Source organism: Chlorocebus sabaeus, chromosome 16, assembly GCF_047675955.1.
Source record: "Chlorocebus sabaeus isolate Y175 chromosome 16, mChlSab1.0.hap1, whole genome shotgun sequence".
In the NCBI taxonomy this organism is placed as follows: domain Eukaryota; kingdom Metazoa; phylum Chordata; class Mammalia; order Primates; family Cercopithecidae; genus Chlorocebus; species Chlorocebus sabaeus.
This window is the reverse complement of record NC_132919.1, coordinates 78,450,292-78,466,938: the sequence shown is the minus strand read 5'-3', so window position 1 is coordinate 78,466,938 and position 16,647 is coordinate 78,450,292. Positions and strand designations below refer to the sequence as shown.

The following is a 16,647-nucleotide window of genomic DNA, read 5'->3' as shown; positions in this document are numbered from 1 at the left end:
TTCTCCCAGCCTCCTTTATGGACCCCCAAACAGTATGTTATGTCACTTGCAGTTGTCACACAATGGAATGATATTCCTTTAATTAAAATTTTTCTTTTTTCTTTTCTTATCGTGCTTCATTTTTGTTTGTTTCTATTGCTATTTTCTTTCTTTCTCAGAGGCAGGGCCTCACTCTGTTCCCCAGGCTGAAGTGCCATGGCACAGTCATGGCTCTTTGCAGCCTCGACCTCCCGGGCTCAACCGATTCTCCCGCCTCAGCCTTCTGAACAGCTGGGCCTACAGGCGAGCGCCACCATGCGTGGCTGAGTTTTGTATTTTTTCATGTAGAGTCGAGGTTTCACCATGGTCCTCAGCCTGGTCTTGAAATCCTGGACGTGAGTCGTCTGTCTGCCTCAGCCTCCAAAAGTGCTGAGATTATAGACGTGAGCCCCGTGCCTAACCGTTTACTGCTTTTTCCTGCAATGCTTAACTGGTTGTTAATCCCAACAAGTATATTTTTTCCCATCACATATTGCCATTTTTATCTCTAGAAATTTAAGTTGGGTTCTTTTTATATTTTCCATGTCTCGATTTAACTTTTTGAGTATGTGGAATAGACTTGTAATATTTTAATGTCCCGGCCTGCTAATTACACCATCTGCAGCGGTTCCGAGTGGGTTTTAATGGGTTGGTTTCCTTTTCTTCATGACGGGTCACACTTTCCGGATTCTCTTTACCTGCCCGGTAATTTCCGGCTGGTGGTGTGGAGTGCAGTGTAACCTGGCATGGGGAGTGAGTCCGGGGGAGGCCCTCTGGGATCAGAGTCCTGGGAGAATCCTGGAGAGACGGCTTTCTTCACGTGCTCCCCTTGGTGCTCCTTGTCCTGGGCAGTGCCATCGCTGTCAGATCAGTGTCCCCACTGTGCCCTGCTCTGTCTCACGCAAACGGCACACACCTCCTCCCCATGGCACACGGTGCTCTTCCGTCTTGTCTTCTGCCCGAGGCCACCTTCTTTAAGGCCTCCCCCTGAATCCCTCAGAGCTTCTGGCACAATGGGACACAGGGTGTGCCCCACAGGTGCTTGGGAAATGAGGGTGGTCCCAGGTTCGCCCTTCTGCTGGGCCCAGCCTGAGTGGGCACGAATCCTTTTCAAACTCTTAAGTGTGCCCTGAGGGCCGGCTGGCAGCAGCAGAGGGATGCTGAGAACACTGGGAGACTGGCTGGCCTCTGTCTGCGCCTCCGAACCTCTGAGCAGGCTCTGTGATCTTTACAAGTGGACCTGTCTGTACATCATGTGCACCCCGATCTGCACAACGGCAAGCCCCAGGAGTCACGGGGACGCGGGGGGCTGCAGGAGGCACTCATCATGCGGGGGCGGAGCGCCGGAGGACCACCAGCAACACAAGGAGGGGCATGCACACATTATGCCGGGTGCACACATCATGGGGGGTAGGGGTGGAGCTCCGGAGGACCCATAGCAACATCCATAGCCAGATGTGGGGAGGGGAAGGGAGTGGAGGAACGACCCCTCAAAAACACAGGGAAACCTCATCTCTGAGAAGGTATCGCCAGGGTAACGATGGAAGGAAGGGCAAGACAGGTGAGGTAGATGAGGCTCAGTTTCTACCAGAAACACTTCAAAATGCTCCTCAGTGGAATGATTGCTTTTAAATATGCAGGTGCAACAAGCTGGTTAAGAAATTAATTCACAGGAAGGCCTGTGGTGCCTGCAGGCAGTTACAAGAACACTGCAGGCAAGGGCATGCCCAGCAGGCTGTGGGAACAGCTCCCCAAGCAGTATTGAGCAGATAACCCCTTCAGCATCATGAATACGAAACCTGAGGCCCTGGTATCTGCCTGGAGCAGGGTGTAAAACGAAGGCGCGCTGCAGCCTCTGTGCTCACGGCCACGTTCTGCCATTTGGGGCACTCGAAACTAACAGGCCCTGGGAGATCAACGGGACCAAGAGCCAGTTTTGAACAAGACGCCCTGCACTGCAACACGATGATGGGCTGTGGATGCAGCGAGAACGTCACGATGAAGGCGGTCCCCTTTCACCAAGAGCCACCCCTGAGACTGAAAATAAAGACATCATCAATTTCCAGGTCCTAAAAGGTACTAAAAACACGAAGTCTGAGAATCAAAGTTGGCTTGGACACGTTCCTGCAGCACTGGAGGGGCTGGGGCAGCGATGGGGAGCAGGCTCAGGCAGCTGTAATCCCAGACCCCTGCATGCGGACGGCATCTCCTCCGCCCCTTCACCCTGGGCTTTGCGTCACATGAATGTCACCGTTTTGTGCATCTGGGAGCCTCTACACATGGTCCTTCATCCATGGCCAGGTGCCAAGACATTTCTAAGTGTGTCCATGTAGATGACTGAAGACACTGGGGTAGGAGAGAAACCATGTTTCAAAATGACTTCCTGCCAAACACCCTTTGTTTACATAATGTGACTCTTCGATGAATCTGAAGAAGAGTAAAATAGAAATGATCCAAACCTCTCGCTTCCTGACTCACAAAGTCAAGCTTTCTGTTTAGCAAGAAAAGGTTTTAGTGCAACAGAGGCAGGCAGGAGAGATGTGAGATTTACGTGGTGCCCCTTCCTGGTCCTGTTCCTCTATCATTTACACAGCAGTTTTGCACAACCTGGTTCTGAGCTCTGGAACTGTGGCTGGAGGCAGACAGCCTAAGGATCGCTGCCATGATTTTGCAGAGGCAAATCATGGCCAACGAGGTGAAAATGACTTGTCAGAGCAAATGCGGTGATGGGATCAAACTCACGCTTTTAACTCTTAAATCCAGGGCTTTAGCCAATCTTTCAAAGCAGTCATTCTTTATCCGTAGTTTAATGGGTGGCAGGGAAAATATTTTGCTGAAATATATGGTATTCCGGTCACCATTATGGAGTGTTCCCTGGTCACAGCCAGGTCTGCAGCACTGGGCCCAGGAGCGTTCAAGGTTGAAGTGAGGTCAAGGTCAGCCTCAGCTGCGCTGAGAGGAGGAGAAGCAGCTCCTGGCATCCAGCTCAGGAAATCAGGAGCAGAGATGGCAAGCATGGCAGCCGGCAGAGCCATGGTCAGTGCCCCAGGCCCAGAAAAAGAGTGAGAGATCCCGGAACCGGAAGAGGGGCTGGAGGCTGCTTCTCGGAGAGAGCATATACACAAAATCCCAGGGCATCTACAAGAACCAGCGAACTAGCAGAAAATCCCAGGGAATCTACAACAATCAGTGGAACTAGCAAGAGGGCAACACTGCTGCTGGGTGGGATCGACACACACCTCCAAGGTGGAAGCCCTTGCCGCCTCCCCCCTCCCCTGCTTTGGCGGCGGCCTCCCCCCACCCCCGCTTCGGCGGCGGCCTCCCCCCTCCCCTGCTTTTGTTGCCACACCAAAGTCCTAGGTGAGCCCTTGGGGTGTGGGGAGGCTATGGTCAGGGCTGGGTGCGGAGAGCACAGGGGCTGAGCAGGGGCCCAGGGGTCCGTGGGCAGCACAGTTGGGGACCTGATGGCCTGGGCTGGACCTGAGTCAGCAGGGGCTGTGGGTGGGGGACACAGCAGTGGCTTTGTGTGGGGTGTGCAGGGCTGATGGATGAGAGCGTGCAGTGCAGCTCGGGGTGCCTACCAGTGCCTGCACAGCGGGGGCAGTGAATTTGGCTGAACAAAGCCCAACGTGGCAGCTTCAGCAAGCACAGCAGGTCCTGGTGGCCGGTGCAGCATGGCCAACAGGGCTAAGGATGAGGCCGGGTCTCAGTGCCAGTGACTGGACGGAGGAGCTGATAGAATCTGGCCCAGGGAGTGCCACGGCAGCAGGCAGGAGCCCCGGGGGCTGTAAGCTCCGTCCACTCTCCCCTCACCTGCCTCACAGAAAAGGAAAGGGTGGCCTTTCCCGGCTCCAAGCCATGGCTTCTCCAAGGTGGTCTTGGCATTCTCCCATACCTGCTCTGTGACTCTGCTAAACCCTCCCTTTCCCTGTGTGGGCAAGGAGCTCCAGACCCAGGCAGGAGCCCAGCAAGGTAGCTACGTGGCCCCTGCTCCCTCCTATGGGCGGTGCCTCACCAGTAAATAGGATGCAAATTCATGCTGACTTCACAGGGGATGTAGGAGTTAAGAGACTTTGCATATGAAAGCCGCTGGACAGGGCGCCACACACACACACACCCAAGTGCCCGTACACATCACCACCCCGGCACACACATGCACCCAGCAGTTGGCTGAAGTCCAGGGGGGAACGTGGACCTGCTCTTACAGGCCTTCCAATGAGCTGCTGGGGTTGGTTTGCTTCAAAACCAAGCAGGGAGCAAAGCCAGCCTTGCCCAGATGCCGGCTCCTCCATCCTGCTCTCCTCACCCAGGGCAGCAGCCCTAGAGCAAGACTGGCTTGGCTTCTACCTGGGGCTCCCCGCCAGCCTGGCTCCGACCCCACCTCTGTATCACACCCGTGTCCCTCTGCACATGGACAGCTAAAGGCAAAGACATCTCTGGGACACCTTTGTCCCCCAACAACTCTGCAGAGGGCAACATATCCCCCAACTCCATTCCCAGCACACACCCTTTGTTCCAGAATCTTCACATTCTGTAAATGGGCCCTTCCCAGACCCTGTGCACCACTTGGTACTGCTCTCCTCTCCACTGTGCCACGAGGAGCTTTCCAGCTTCCCGCAGCTGAGCCTGCCACATTTTCCTTCGAGGGTCTCGCCTGCCATCACCACTGGGTGGACAAGGTCCCCCAGTCTTGGCCTTGGGCCAGCCCTGCTCCCAGGCCGCACAGGGCTCCTGACCAGTTGTCTCTGGAAGGCTCCCTGAGCCCTGGCCGGCCACACAGGCTCCAGCCCGAGTCGCCTCTCCCCACCTAGGCTTGGTGCCACCGCCCTCTCTGCCACCCTCCTAGCCCTGCAGCCTGACCTCCTCCGCCCATGCACCTGGAGGAAAATGCCCCCACCCCGTGTTGCCCCACAATCCACTTGACTCCCAGGCCAGGCAATGTTTATAAACCACAGCTTCATTCTTTTGATGTCTTTGTTCCAAAATCTCTAATAATCCTCCACCTGCTAAATGATGTTCAGCTGCGTCTACCTGGAACTGTGTACCCTCCGCCTGGATGGGGCCTCGCTGCGTGTCCCTGCACACAGGCCACACGGGGCGCGGAGTGGCCTGCCCTCCTCTAAACGTCTTCCTAGCCGGCCCTGCCACCTCCATGTTTGGACCCCTGCCTGACATCCACCCTCTCAAGGCCCTTCCTGGCATTTCCAGTTCAGCATAGGCCGGGTCCCGCCCACAGGACTTCTCAGCCCCACTCCTCTGACCCATCTCTCTGGTAGCTCCTGGAGGAGGTGACCCCGCCTCACAACAGGGCTGGTGTCACCTGCAACCCTCGCCCGCACCTAAGCATGAGCCGCTGGGGACAGGGACAGCTGACCTTGTGTCTCTCTTAACATAGCTAAATATGGGTCCCTGGCCTAGATGATTGAGGGGTGAACATGTGGCTGCAGGGCCAGGGCTGATGTCCATCAAAGAGGGCAGAGTCGGGCAGCCCCATGTAAGGGGGTGGCCCCTAACACCTCGGGGCCTGGCCCAGACCACCTGTTCAGGGTTGAGGAGGGGGCGAAATGCAATGGTGGGCACAGGAGGGGCCGATGCGGGGTCTGGGCGAGGCAGAGGCCAAGTTCACTGCCATGGCGGGGCTGTTTCCAGCCAGGGTCAGGAGCACAGGGGGAACCTTATGGGGGGTCAAACATAGGCAGGGGAACAGAGTACAAGGCACCAGGGGAAGGCCAGGGACAGGCCAGGCCAGCGAGGACAGAGCGCAGGGCACCAGGGGAAGGCCAAGGACAGGACAGGTGTGGGGGACAGAGCACAGGGCACCAGGGGAAGGCCAGGGACAAGACAGGTCGGGGGGGGACAGAGCGCAGGGCACCAGGGGAAGGCCAGGGACAAGACAGGTCGGGGGGGGACAGAGCGCAGGGCACCAGGGGAAGGCCAGGGACAGAACGGTGGGTGGGGGGTGGGGGGGAACTGAGCACAGGGCACCAGTGGAAGGCCAGGGACAGGACAAGCCGGGGGGCGGGGGAGACAGAGCAAAAGGCACCGGGGGAAGGCCAGGGACAGGACAGGCGGAGGGGGAAGACTGAGCGCAGGGCACCAGGGGAAAGACAGGGACAGGACAGGTGGAGGGACTTAGTGCAGGGTACCAAGGGAAGGCCAGGGACAGGACGGTGGGGGGCGGGCAAACTGAGCACAGGGCACCGGGGGAAGGCCAGGGACAGGACAGGTAGGTGACAGCCCTCATGACCCAGAGGTGGCTGCCGAGGTGGGGCGTGTCCCATTTTACCCCGGAAGAGAGGACGGGATTGGCTACGGCGCCTGGCCAGGGAGCGAGGCTGGAGAAAGGGCAGGCCGGAAGCACAGGGCTTGGCATTCCCAGAAGGGCCGGCGGGTTCACATCACCCTGGGGAGGAGGGCGGGGATACTCACGCTGTCCACTGCGAGGATCTTGGCCCAGATGAAAACGAGAAGTGGCCGCAGCTCTCGGGCCGAGCTCTGGAGCAGCTTCAGCACGTAGGGGAAGATGCCGACAGACAAGGCCTGGGGGAGAGGGAGGGCGTCAGCGCGCCAGGGCTCTGCCTGTGCCGCAGCGAGGGAACGGGCAGCAGCAGGGGTGCCACGCGAGACCAGCTGCAGTGTTATCTTCAGCACATATGGGAAACGCAACAGGAATGAATGGGCCTCACTTAAAGTAAAGAGGGGCTTCCTCCAGATTTATTCATCTCTGATTTATTCCTAGAAGCTGCCACGTACTGCTAGCCTAGACTGGTGTCAGGAGACTGGAATTAATCGGGCGGCAGCTTTTCCTTGTGGAGGTGCAGGCTGCTTGCGCCTGGGGCCCTCGCCTGCCCTCGGTGGCCCCGTCCGCTCTCAGCAGCATGGCATCAGGCGCCTTCACTGTGCTGTTCACATGTGAGCCACGGCCACCTCTCCGTGACGGCGTGGCCAGCTCGCTCAACACTCACATCAGAGCTTCAGACACACCTTGGGAGAAAGATGCCTGCCCTAGGAAAGGCAGGGAGGAGCAGGGGTCGCCCAGGGGCTCGCTGGAGCCCGGTTCTGGCCGCGTGTCATTCTCAGGGGACTCTGCCCTCAGAGGCAGGGGAGGGACAGCGTGGAGGGCATTGCCACGTGGAGGATGCCTGGCAAAGTATGGCTGCACTCGACAGGCAGGGGTTTCTGCTGCGTCCTCATCTCAAAGCTGCTGGAATTTCACAGATATTCCAAAGGTATCCCTTTCCAATAAGTGAGGTCCCCTACAACCAAGACAGGAAGTGGTGCTGGGACCCAGGCCTGGGTTCCTTCCCCATGAAAGGCCACATTTAACAAGGAAAGAGCAGTTTCTCTGGTTCAGGTGCCTGGGCCCTCACCTGAGAGGCAAAATCTGTACCTGTGAAAATACATTTATCCAGCCTTGGTTCATGTGTTAGCAAAATAAAGGGAAGAAATTGGTTTTAAAATATTAATCTTAAACATGAACCTCTTTCTAAAATCTTATGAATACATGCTTCCTGTCTTCTTAGAGTGCCAGCAATACCACGCAGGCCTCTCCAGGATGACCGAGTGACCGAGTCACGCCAGCCTCCTCCGATGACTCAGGCCCCGACTCTGTTACAAGCTATTTGTGGCCTCAGGCACCTGGAGTGAAAATGGCCCAGTGGTGAGTGTTAAATGATTTTTCCTAGTTTTGGATGTTTTCTCTCCTCCTTCGGTGCTGGACTATCAATTATCACTCTTTGTCAACATTATATGATGAAAATAAATACACCAGACCCCAGGTACCCACCACCCAGCTTCCGTGACAGCGGCTCCGCACCCACCGCCCCACCGCGCTGCTCCCAAGCACAGTAAGTTAAGGCTCAGATGTCATGTGATTTCACTGGTGAATATTTAGTGTCTATCTCTAAAAAAATTAGGTCTCTTTTATGAAAACACGATCCAGTACCATTACCACACCCAATAAAAACGAACAGTGATTCTTGAATAACATATAAATCCAGCTCCTATAAAATTTCTGATCGTTTTATGAGTATTCATTTTTGGAACTTCAACAGAACCAAGTAAGGTTTACTGTACACGGCAACTGGTCGTAGGTCTCTCGAGTTTCCTTGACTCTGCAGTTCCCTCTCAGCCTCCTTTAACTTTCCCCGTGAGTTATTTGTTAAACGCGTGTTGCTTCTTGATCCTGGCTCTGCCAGGCTTTTTTTTTAGTGGCCATCACTACTCTTCTATAGGATGAGGAACCAGAAAAGCGTTTCCGAATTGTGCCTGTCATGACGGTGAGCAGACAGTGCTGAGGATCCAGACTCCTCCTGGGGGAAGCAGCAGCACGAGGCGGGCGCTGCGTCAGGCTCAGGGGCGCCCTGCTCCTCCCCAGCGCTGGGTGGCCGCTCAGGAAAAGGTGACCAGCCAACACGCTCACTCCTATGTCTAACATCGGACGTACAGAGGGGCGACAACCCCAGAACCCCAAACGCCAGGCAGCACTGCAGGCTGCACGGGTACAGAGGGGGCTCCTTGAGGGCCTGAGGATCGACAGGACACCACCACGGTGGACACACTCGCCCTGGGTCTCACGGCTGCGGGTGGCTCTGGATCATGAAATACATGCACAGACTGAAACACGGAGCCTAATTTCTGTCCCACCTCCCTCAGCCCCCAGGTTAATGAGGAAGGCACGTACCAGGCTCACTGCCCAGGGACCCAGGTCCAAAAATCTTCCAAGCAAGTCCAATGCTCTCAGCCGGTGCACTTGGCTTAACAGCACCTGGAAGAACAAGAAGAAAATGGTATCACTGCAAACCATACTGGTGTGCAGCCCCGAAAGGCTGCTGCACGAGCTGCCAGCTTCAGAGCGGTCTGACCACAGTTCAGATCTGTCTGCTGCCTCAGTCACAGTTACCTAGAGCCAGTGCTCCTTTCCTTACAAGTTCATGCTTTTAGACAGGTGAAGAAAACATGCTTTATTCCTTTATTACACAGATAAAACACACTCAATGTAGATAATATTAGAACAAACATGTTTTACTTGCATTTAAAAAGCTAACTCGCTGGTGATATTTTGGTACATGAACCCAGACATTGTTCTCTATGTCCACTTCTCTTATTGATTCTGAACTAGATAATAAGTGACTATATTTCTCAGCTCCTTTTTTAACTAAATAATGCACCGTGAACATTGTTCATTTCACTAGGTATGTACTGACCATATCATTCCCAATGCCAGCACAGTACTTCCATTACACAAATGGACACGATTCTTTTAAACAACTTCCCCACTGATAGATATTTAAATTATCATCAAAATGTTCCTACTTTTAAAATTTTTATTTATTTATTTTTGAGATAGGGTCTTGCTCCATTGCCGAGGCTAGAGTATAGATGCCAGATCATGACCACTGCAGCCTCAACCTCCTGGGCTCAAGTGGTCCTCCCACCTCACCCCCGAGTAGCTAGGACCACAGGTAGGTGCCACCATGCCTGGTTCATTTTTGTATTTTTTATAGAGATGGGGGTCTCACTACATTGCCCATGCAGGTCTTGAACTTCTGGCTCAAGCAGTCATCCCACCTCAGCCTCCCAAAGTGGTGGGATTACAGGCGTGAGCCATCATGCCTGGCTGAAATGCTGCTCTTATAAATAATACTGTGATCAATATCCTAATAGGTACATCTGCACACTCACATGATTTTTTTCCAGTAAGATAAATGTGAGTATTAAAAAGGTAAGGTCGGAGCATAGAACTTCAGTTACCAAATGACCGTGCGGCTGACCCCACTCACACTCTCGATGGCACCCAGCAGCGCTCACTGGGGTGTGACTCTGCACAAATTACTTAACATCGCTGAGCCTTGATTTATTAATTCATAAAACACATACAAGACAACACCTGCCCGTAAGAGTTGCATTAAATTAAATAACAAATTTAAAGCTTGTGGGACAATACTAGCCCATATTACACTATCATTAGCCAACAGGACAGGGGAAAATACATCCTTTTCTTCTGGATTTCTTGGATTTCAAGGGGAGTACATTTTGCAGGTTGATGGGTCATTTCCACAGTAAACTTGCCCTGCATGCCTTTAGTTTTCTACTTCAATATGTGGCTTTTTCTTATTGACACGTCAGAGTTCCTTATAAATTAGAGTGGGCTTTGCCAGAGGTTTTGCACATACTTTTTTTGTTATATCAAAGTTTCACACTTTTTTTTTTGAGACAAAGTCTCGCTCTGTTGCCCAGGCTGGAGTGCAGTGGCGTGATCTTGGCTCACTGCAAATTCCACCTCCCGGGTTCACACCACTCTCCTGCCTCAGCCTCCTGAGTAGCTAAGACTACAGGCACGTGCCACCATGCCCGGCTAATTTATTTTTGTATTTTTAGTAGAGATGCCTGAACACACAGACCCCAGGAGGCCCTGACCTGGCCTCACTGGAGGCCTCGGAGGTTTTCCCTCCCTGCAGGAGAAGATGCACAGGACATAGCTGGGCAGCGGGTGCTGGAGGTGACGTGAGGGGGTTACCGCGTTGCAGGTGGAGAGGCTGGAAGAGCTTGGGTGTCTGAGGATGCACAGGCCATCGGTATGACTGAGGTCAGTGACAGGAAGGGGGTCGGATCAGGAAAGGCCCCGCAGACAGTGTGCAGAGAGGTCAGTTTGTCTCGAGATCCAGAAGCCACTGAGCGATGTTAAGCAGCAGTGACTGGTCCAGTGTGCACGCTTTGGGGACAGGCCTGGCAAGAGGCGGGAAGTGGGGGAGGCAAGTAGAAGCGGGTGGGCTTGACCAGGGTGCTGAGATGGAGATGGGGAGGAAGAGACTGTAGCACTGGCCAGAGGCTGAGAGAAGAAGGGGTGAAGAAAAGCAAACTCTAGAAGAGAAGGTTTGGGATGAGTTTGGAAACCCTCAAGAGAGGCAGGGAAAAGGGACGAGGAGGCCAGTGAGGGTGGAGGACAGGGAGGAGGGGAGAGGAGATGGCAGCCATCTGGGCTACGCTCCTGGGGGTCGGCCAGCACGACTTCCATGGCGGAGCCACCGAGTCAGGAGGATGGGCCCTGTGGGGCCGTGGAGAGGGAGGAGCTTCCCTGTTGGGGGCGAAGAGCGCTGGCAGGGGGACAGGGAAGGTCACAGGTGGCAGCAAGAGGAGGTGGTTAGCCAGGCTGGAGGGGCAGCAGACAGGGTGCGGGGGGATCCCAGCATGTCCAGCCCTGGGGGCAGAGAAAGAGCAGTGGGAATGCGGTGTCACTTCCCTTCTATGTGCCTGGAGCCAGCTCCCACGCGGGGTTCACCATGGACCCAGGAGTGGCAGGTTTCCCGTGCTGGCGATGCTGAGAGTCTCTGATTAAGAGGCTGGGAAAGGAACGTGGGACTGCTCGCAGGATATGTGAACTGGAACCGGATCCCTTTCCCGTGCTGAACCTGGGGGATGTCGCATGCCACTGCTGCCTGGAACTCGGGTTTGATGGGCCAGTCGGTGGAAAAGCACGGGCTCTGGGGCCGGCTAACCTGATGTTAACCCTGCCTCCATCTCTGCCCAAGTATTGGCTTAAATTCCTAACTTTGGGAAACTTCAATATCGTTATCAAGAAAAATGGAGACAACGGTACTTGACTTGGGCTTATTCTCAAACTTGAGTGAGACAGAGTCCGCAAAGCATCTAGCACAAAGCTGTGTGCACCAGGGTGCCCAGCGGATGTAAAGTCACTATCGTAGCATTTGGCTTCCGGATGTCTCCACCATCCAGGGTTTTGAGGACTGACTCTCTGTGTGTAGGGACACTAGGCTGCCTGAGGCTCAAGTTTCTAGATGGCCCAGGGAGAGGAGAGGAGGAAGGTCTCGCCATGGCTGCAATCATCAGAAATCAAAGACATCATCAGATCTAAAGCTTACAGAGATTGTTTTCTGATTCTCTTTGTTATTTCCAACACTGTAAATAGGGACAAGCCTCCGTTTCTAAGGTCAATAGTTGTAGAGCAAATGGAAGAAGTGGCAGGACGGGGTGAAGAGGTCTCATCAAGACCAGTTCCTGTTACTGTTTTACCAGGACACTAGCCTGGCACTAGAGGTCTCCTTAGAATGTGCTCCTTACAAACAACAAAAGCAAACGGGACGCTGGTTCACAATCACTACCGCGATGTGGTCCTGAGTGTCGCACTGTAGGAGCTGCAGGTGCTGAAGAAACACCCGCTGAGGCCTTGGTGGCCCACCTGCCTGGGAGTCGGCGTCAGAGGTCTGTGGGCAGCACGGGATTTGGTGCTGCAATTATTTCATTTGCAAAGAAACATCGTCAATAAAGAGTATTGCGGAAAATGTTAAGTACTGTTTTTTTTTTTTTCAAACATTACATCATCTTCCTGCCACCTTTTGTTGATTTACATTTTTTAAAAACTGAAGTCAACAAAAAGCAAAGTTATTTTTAAAATAGGATTGGCTTTTAGGAAAAAATGCCAATGTTGTTTTTGTACTTAAAAACAACAAAAACAAAAATCTCCTGTTTTGGACCATCCCAGGATCTATGGAAATTACAGAAGTAAATGATGGTGAGCTGAGTGACTTACTGAGATTTACTTTCCACCGGTGGTAACCCAAACTAAAGATTAACCATGGTGGCCGGCATGGTGGCTCTCGCCTGTAATCCAAACACTTTGGAAGGCTGAGGCTGGAGGATTGCTTGAGGCCCGGAGGTCGAGACCAGCCTGGCCAACGTGGTGAAACCCTGTCTCTACAAAAAATACAAAAATGAGCCGGGCGTGCTGGCGCATGTGTGCAGTTCCAGCTACTCAGGAGGCTGAGTCAGGAGGGTGGCTTGACCCCAGGAGCTGGAAGTTGCAGTGAGCTATGATCACGCCACTGCAATCCAGCTGAGGTGACCAAATTAAAACAGAATTGCTAAGGCTGTCAAATTTCATTGGCCTTGTACACAAAGAGAGTGCTCAGACCGACATACTGGAAGAGCTGCTTCATGAGAAAAGATTCTCCAGTTCCAGCCCTGGAATGACGGGTGCTGCAGGCCAGGGTGCCTGATGAGTGGGGCGGTTTTGGAGTCCCCGATGTATATGGTATGTATAATATCACTCTAGTTTGTCACGCTGCTGTCACTTGGTAATGATCCCCTGTAGTTTCAGACCCCACGTTCTATTTGTAAAAAAAAAGATGCACGGAGAGAGAGCAACTAGACTTCCTAAATGAAATGCTCACACTGATTTGTGACATCTAGGAAAAGGGACTAAAACTTCATCCTATAAAATCACTCTTGGCCAGGCGCGGTGGTGCACACCTGTAATCCCAGCTACTCAGGAGGCTGAGGCACAAGAATCGCTTTAACCCAGGAGGTGGAGGCCGCAGCGAGCGGAGATCGCCCATCAGCAGAGGACTGGATGAGGAAACTGCGGCATCTATGCATCATGGACTACTACTCAGCCAGAAAAAGAATGGAATCGTGTCTGTTACACCAACATGGGTGAAACAGGAGGCCATTACGCTCAGTGGAATAACTCAGAAACAGAAAACCAACTGCTGCATGTTCTCACGTAGAAGTGAGTGGGAGCTAAACGACGGGCCCACAGGGACACACAGGTGGAATAACAGGCACTGGAGACTCCAAAAGGTGTGAGGGGCTGAGAAATTACCTATGGGGTACAATGTCCACTACGTGGGTAGCAGGTTCACACAAAGCCTAGACTTCACCACTACGCAGTGCGCGCATACAAGAAACCTGCACCCGTATCCCCTGGATCTATTTAACAGAAAAAGGGCCAAGCAAATAAATGAACACATAAATATCACCGTCACCTTTTTCCTGAAAAAGAAAGAAGAAAAGTCACTTTCTCTCCTTTCTTCCATAACCTAGGTGCTCTTCATTCCCCTGCCTGGGCTTCCTGAGCCACCTGCGGGGGTGCACAAAGCAATGAGTTCCAGGCGAGCCACTGCAGACAGAGGGCAGACACACCCTGCAGGCCATGAGAGTCCGGAGCGCCTCGTGAGAAGATGGCGTCCAATAGACACCATCAATCAAGGGAGTGGACAAAACAGCAGTTTTTTTAAACATTGTATCTTCCTTCTTGTTCCTCTGTTTATTTATATTTTTAAAAGTTAGAGAGGATATTGAGGCTGGAAAGCAGGAAAGGCCTGTTCCACGCTCACATTTACAGGAGGGGCTGTGACTCAGCCGGGCCTGATGAGACACCGCGCATGACCCTGGAGGGTCACCAGCCACTGCCTCTGGCTCAGGGACGAAGTGGCAGGGATTTGGAAAACCAGGAAGTGTGTAGGAAAATTCCCTTTCCCTTAAGTAATGTTTTCTGACTTGCCAAGGCACTAGAAAATAACTTTAAGGATTACAGGGTTCCAGACTTTGGCAAAAATAAAGGCTCTGAAGAGAAAGCGCGGGGAAGTGAGCCGAGTTAATGAGAAACAAGCCAGCCCCGGGGGATACGTCAAATGAAGCCGATACCCCATTACACTTCATCTTTCCCTGCTTTCTCGTTAAGTGTAGGTCTGCCCAATGATCCCGGCTGGGCACAGCCAGGAGACAGACCCTCCAGAAGGAGGAGGAACCTGCCGCTCACACCTGCTGGAAAACCACGCGGGAAATGCCCCACACTCTGACCGGGGCTGTCTTCGCATACGTCAGCGTCAGAAAGCTGCCTCCAGCAGATCTTCTCCTTCCTTGAGGGAGTGTGGGTGGCCAAGGGAACATTGAAAGAAATCAAGAGAAGGCCATTTACAAAAAGATTATTTGCCAGACCCCAAGAAACTGGATGAAACATGCTTGGCATCAGGCCCTGCTTTGGAGAGGGCCGATCTTACTCCAGCACACTGCTCAAATAGTAGGAAGGTCAGTAGGAGAGCCAGTGTCTTCTGAGGGACATCTTGGTGACCCAGGTGACCAACAGAAGCCGTGGGGCCCAGCATGGGCAACCCATGGTGCGACTACCCCTGGTCATCCATGGCCCACACAGCCAGCCACCTTCCTGCACTCACGGGAAGGGAAAACGCGGGCTTCTGTCAAATGTTTGGTTGCGTTGCTGCTATCACTGCGTGTTCTTGGTTTTGAACATGAGCCAGTTTATTTGTTTACACCCCACTCTACAATCTCAGGATAGTCTTAAATGAATCTAGGTACATACAGGAGGAACAGTAATAATGTCTGTATCCTTTTTACAATGTCCAGAAAGCAGCCGTCATAATGTAGCAACAGCAGCTGAAATACACACTGTGAAATGTGGTACAATGTTGTTTTATTTTGTAAAGATGGAGTCTCCCTGTTGCCCAGGCTGGCCTTGAACTCCTGGGCTCAAGTGATCCTCCCCGGCCTTGGCCTACCAAGGAGCTGGGACCGTGACACCAGGGCAGCCGGCTGGCACCCGGCCTTGGCCTACCGAGATGCTGGGACCATGACATCAGGGCAGCCGGCTGGCACCCGGCCTTGGCCTACTGAGGAGCTGGGACCGTGACACCAGGGCAGCCGGCTGGCACCCGGCCTTGGCCTACCAAGGAGCTGGGACCATGACACCAGGGCAGCCGGCTGGCACACTGGTTCTTTGCTGCCCTCCTGAGACAATGCCAGCGAGGACAGGCCGGCGGTAACATCTTCAGCACATCCACGTGCACGGTTCCTTCTCCCAACTTCTCTTTCGCTGGCTGAGATTCTTGGGGCAAAGTCCTGAACGAGGTGAAGCCTCAGTCCTACAGCGCACCTGTGACGCTGGCTGCCACTGCTGCAGCACAGACTGAACGGCGGAAGGGAAGGCTGCCGAGGCCATGGCTGTGATGGAGATAAACTGGACCCCGTTTTCTAATGATCTCTCAGAGGCGGGATGAACACCTGGTCCAGTGAAGATTGGTGTGCTGTCCGTCAGTGTGGTGAGCGGCCCTAACCGGAAAGTGTGAGCTTTGGAAGGAAGCAGGGCAGGTGGGGGGCGCCACTCACCGCCCTCTCCACGGAGGCACCGCCACCCAATCTGCTTTCTGGGAAGGCGAGGACCCCACTCTGCCGACTGTCAGAACTCAGCACCGTACCGGAGGTGGGGCTCTTCCTCTGTGTGTGGGGAGCCACTCAGCTTTAAACCAAAAAGGGCGGGGCCTGCTCATTCCCTGCCTGCTGCTGGGCAGCCCCTCTGCACGGCCACGCACAGCTTCTTGCCAAAGTCCAACCGCACCACGCCAATCACAAAAACACTTTTCCAGCTTTTAAATTGAGTTCTTAGACCTTGATAGCTACACTGACCAGTGGATTTTAAACTCCTTTGAATCTGACCCAGCCCACACACCTCCCCACAAGCACTCATTCACTGAAACAAAAGTTCTGTGGGATCTTTCTAACTTCACTACCTGTGACAAACTCTTCAATTTCCGTGGCCTCCCAACCTATCTGTGACCAAAAACCAGCCAGCAGGACCCACCGCGCTGACCTCCCAACCCACAAACCGGTCACGGTCCGCATGTGAACGGCACTGACACGACACAGGCCCTGTGGGCGCTGGCATCTGAAGGGCGTGTCCCAATAGGGCCTATTTGTTACAGCAGCCGTGACAGCCCCATGTAAGGGAAGGGCTGCCAGCTTCTGGGTCTGTGAGCTTCAGGGCGTAACCTATGGGGCTGGGCTACAAAGCCCGCTCCACCCACTCCCGCTGGT

The 16,647-nt window shown here is 53.6% G+C and overlaps 1 protein-coding gene across 2 annotated transcripts in view; it reads right to left on the bottom strand.

The window, feature by feature from the left end:
* RPTOR (regulatory associated protein of MTOR complex 1) overlaps window positions 1-16,647 on the bottom strand; it is a 411,638-nt gene that overhangs the window by 96,442 nt on the left and 298,549 nt on the right. For both annotated transcript variants that reach the window (XM_008013198.3, XM_073005477.1), the window contains exons 12-13: window positions 8,702-8,785; window positions 6,448-6,558 (exon numbers count right to left, since the gene is read on the bottom strand). In XM_008013198.3, the coding sequence (XP_008011389.1) occupies window positions 6,448-6,558; window positions 8,702-8,785 (195 nt within the window). The remainder of the gene's footprint in view (window positions 1-6,447; window positions 6,559-8,701; window positions 8,786-16,647) is intronic.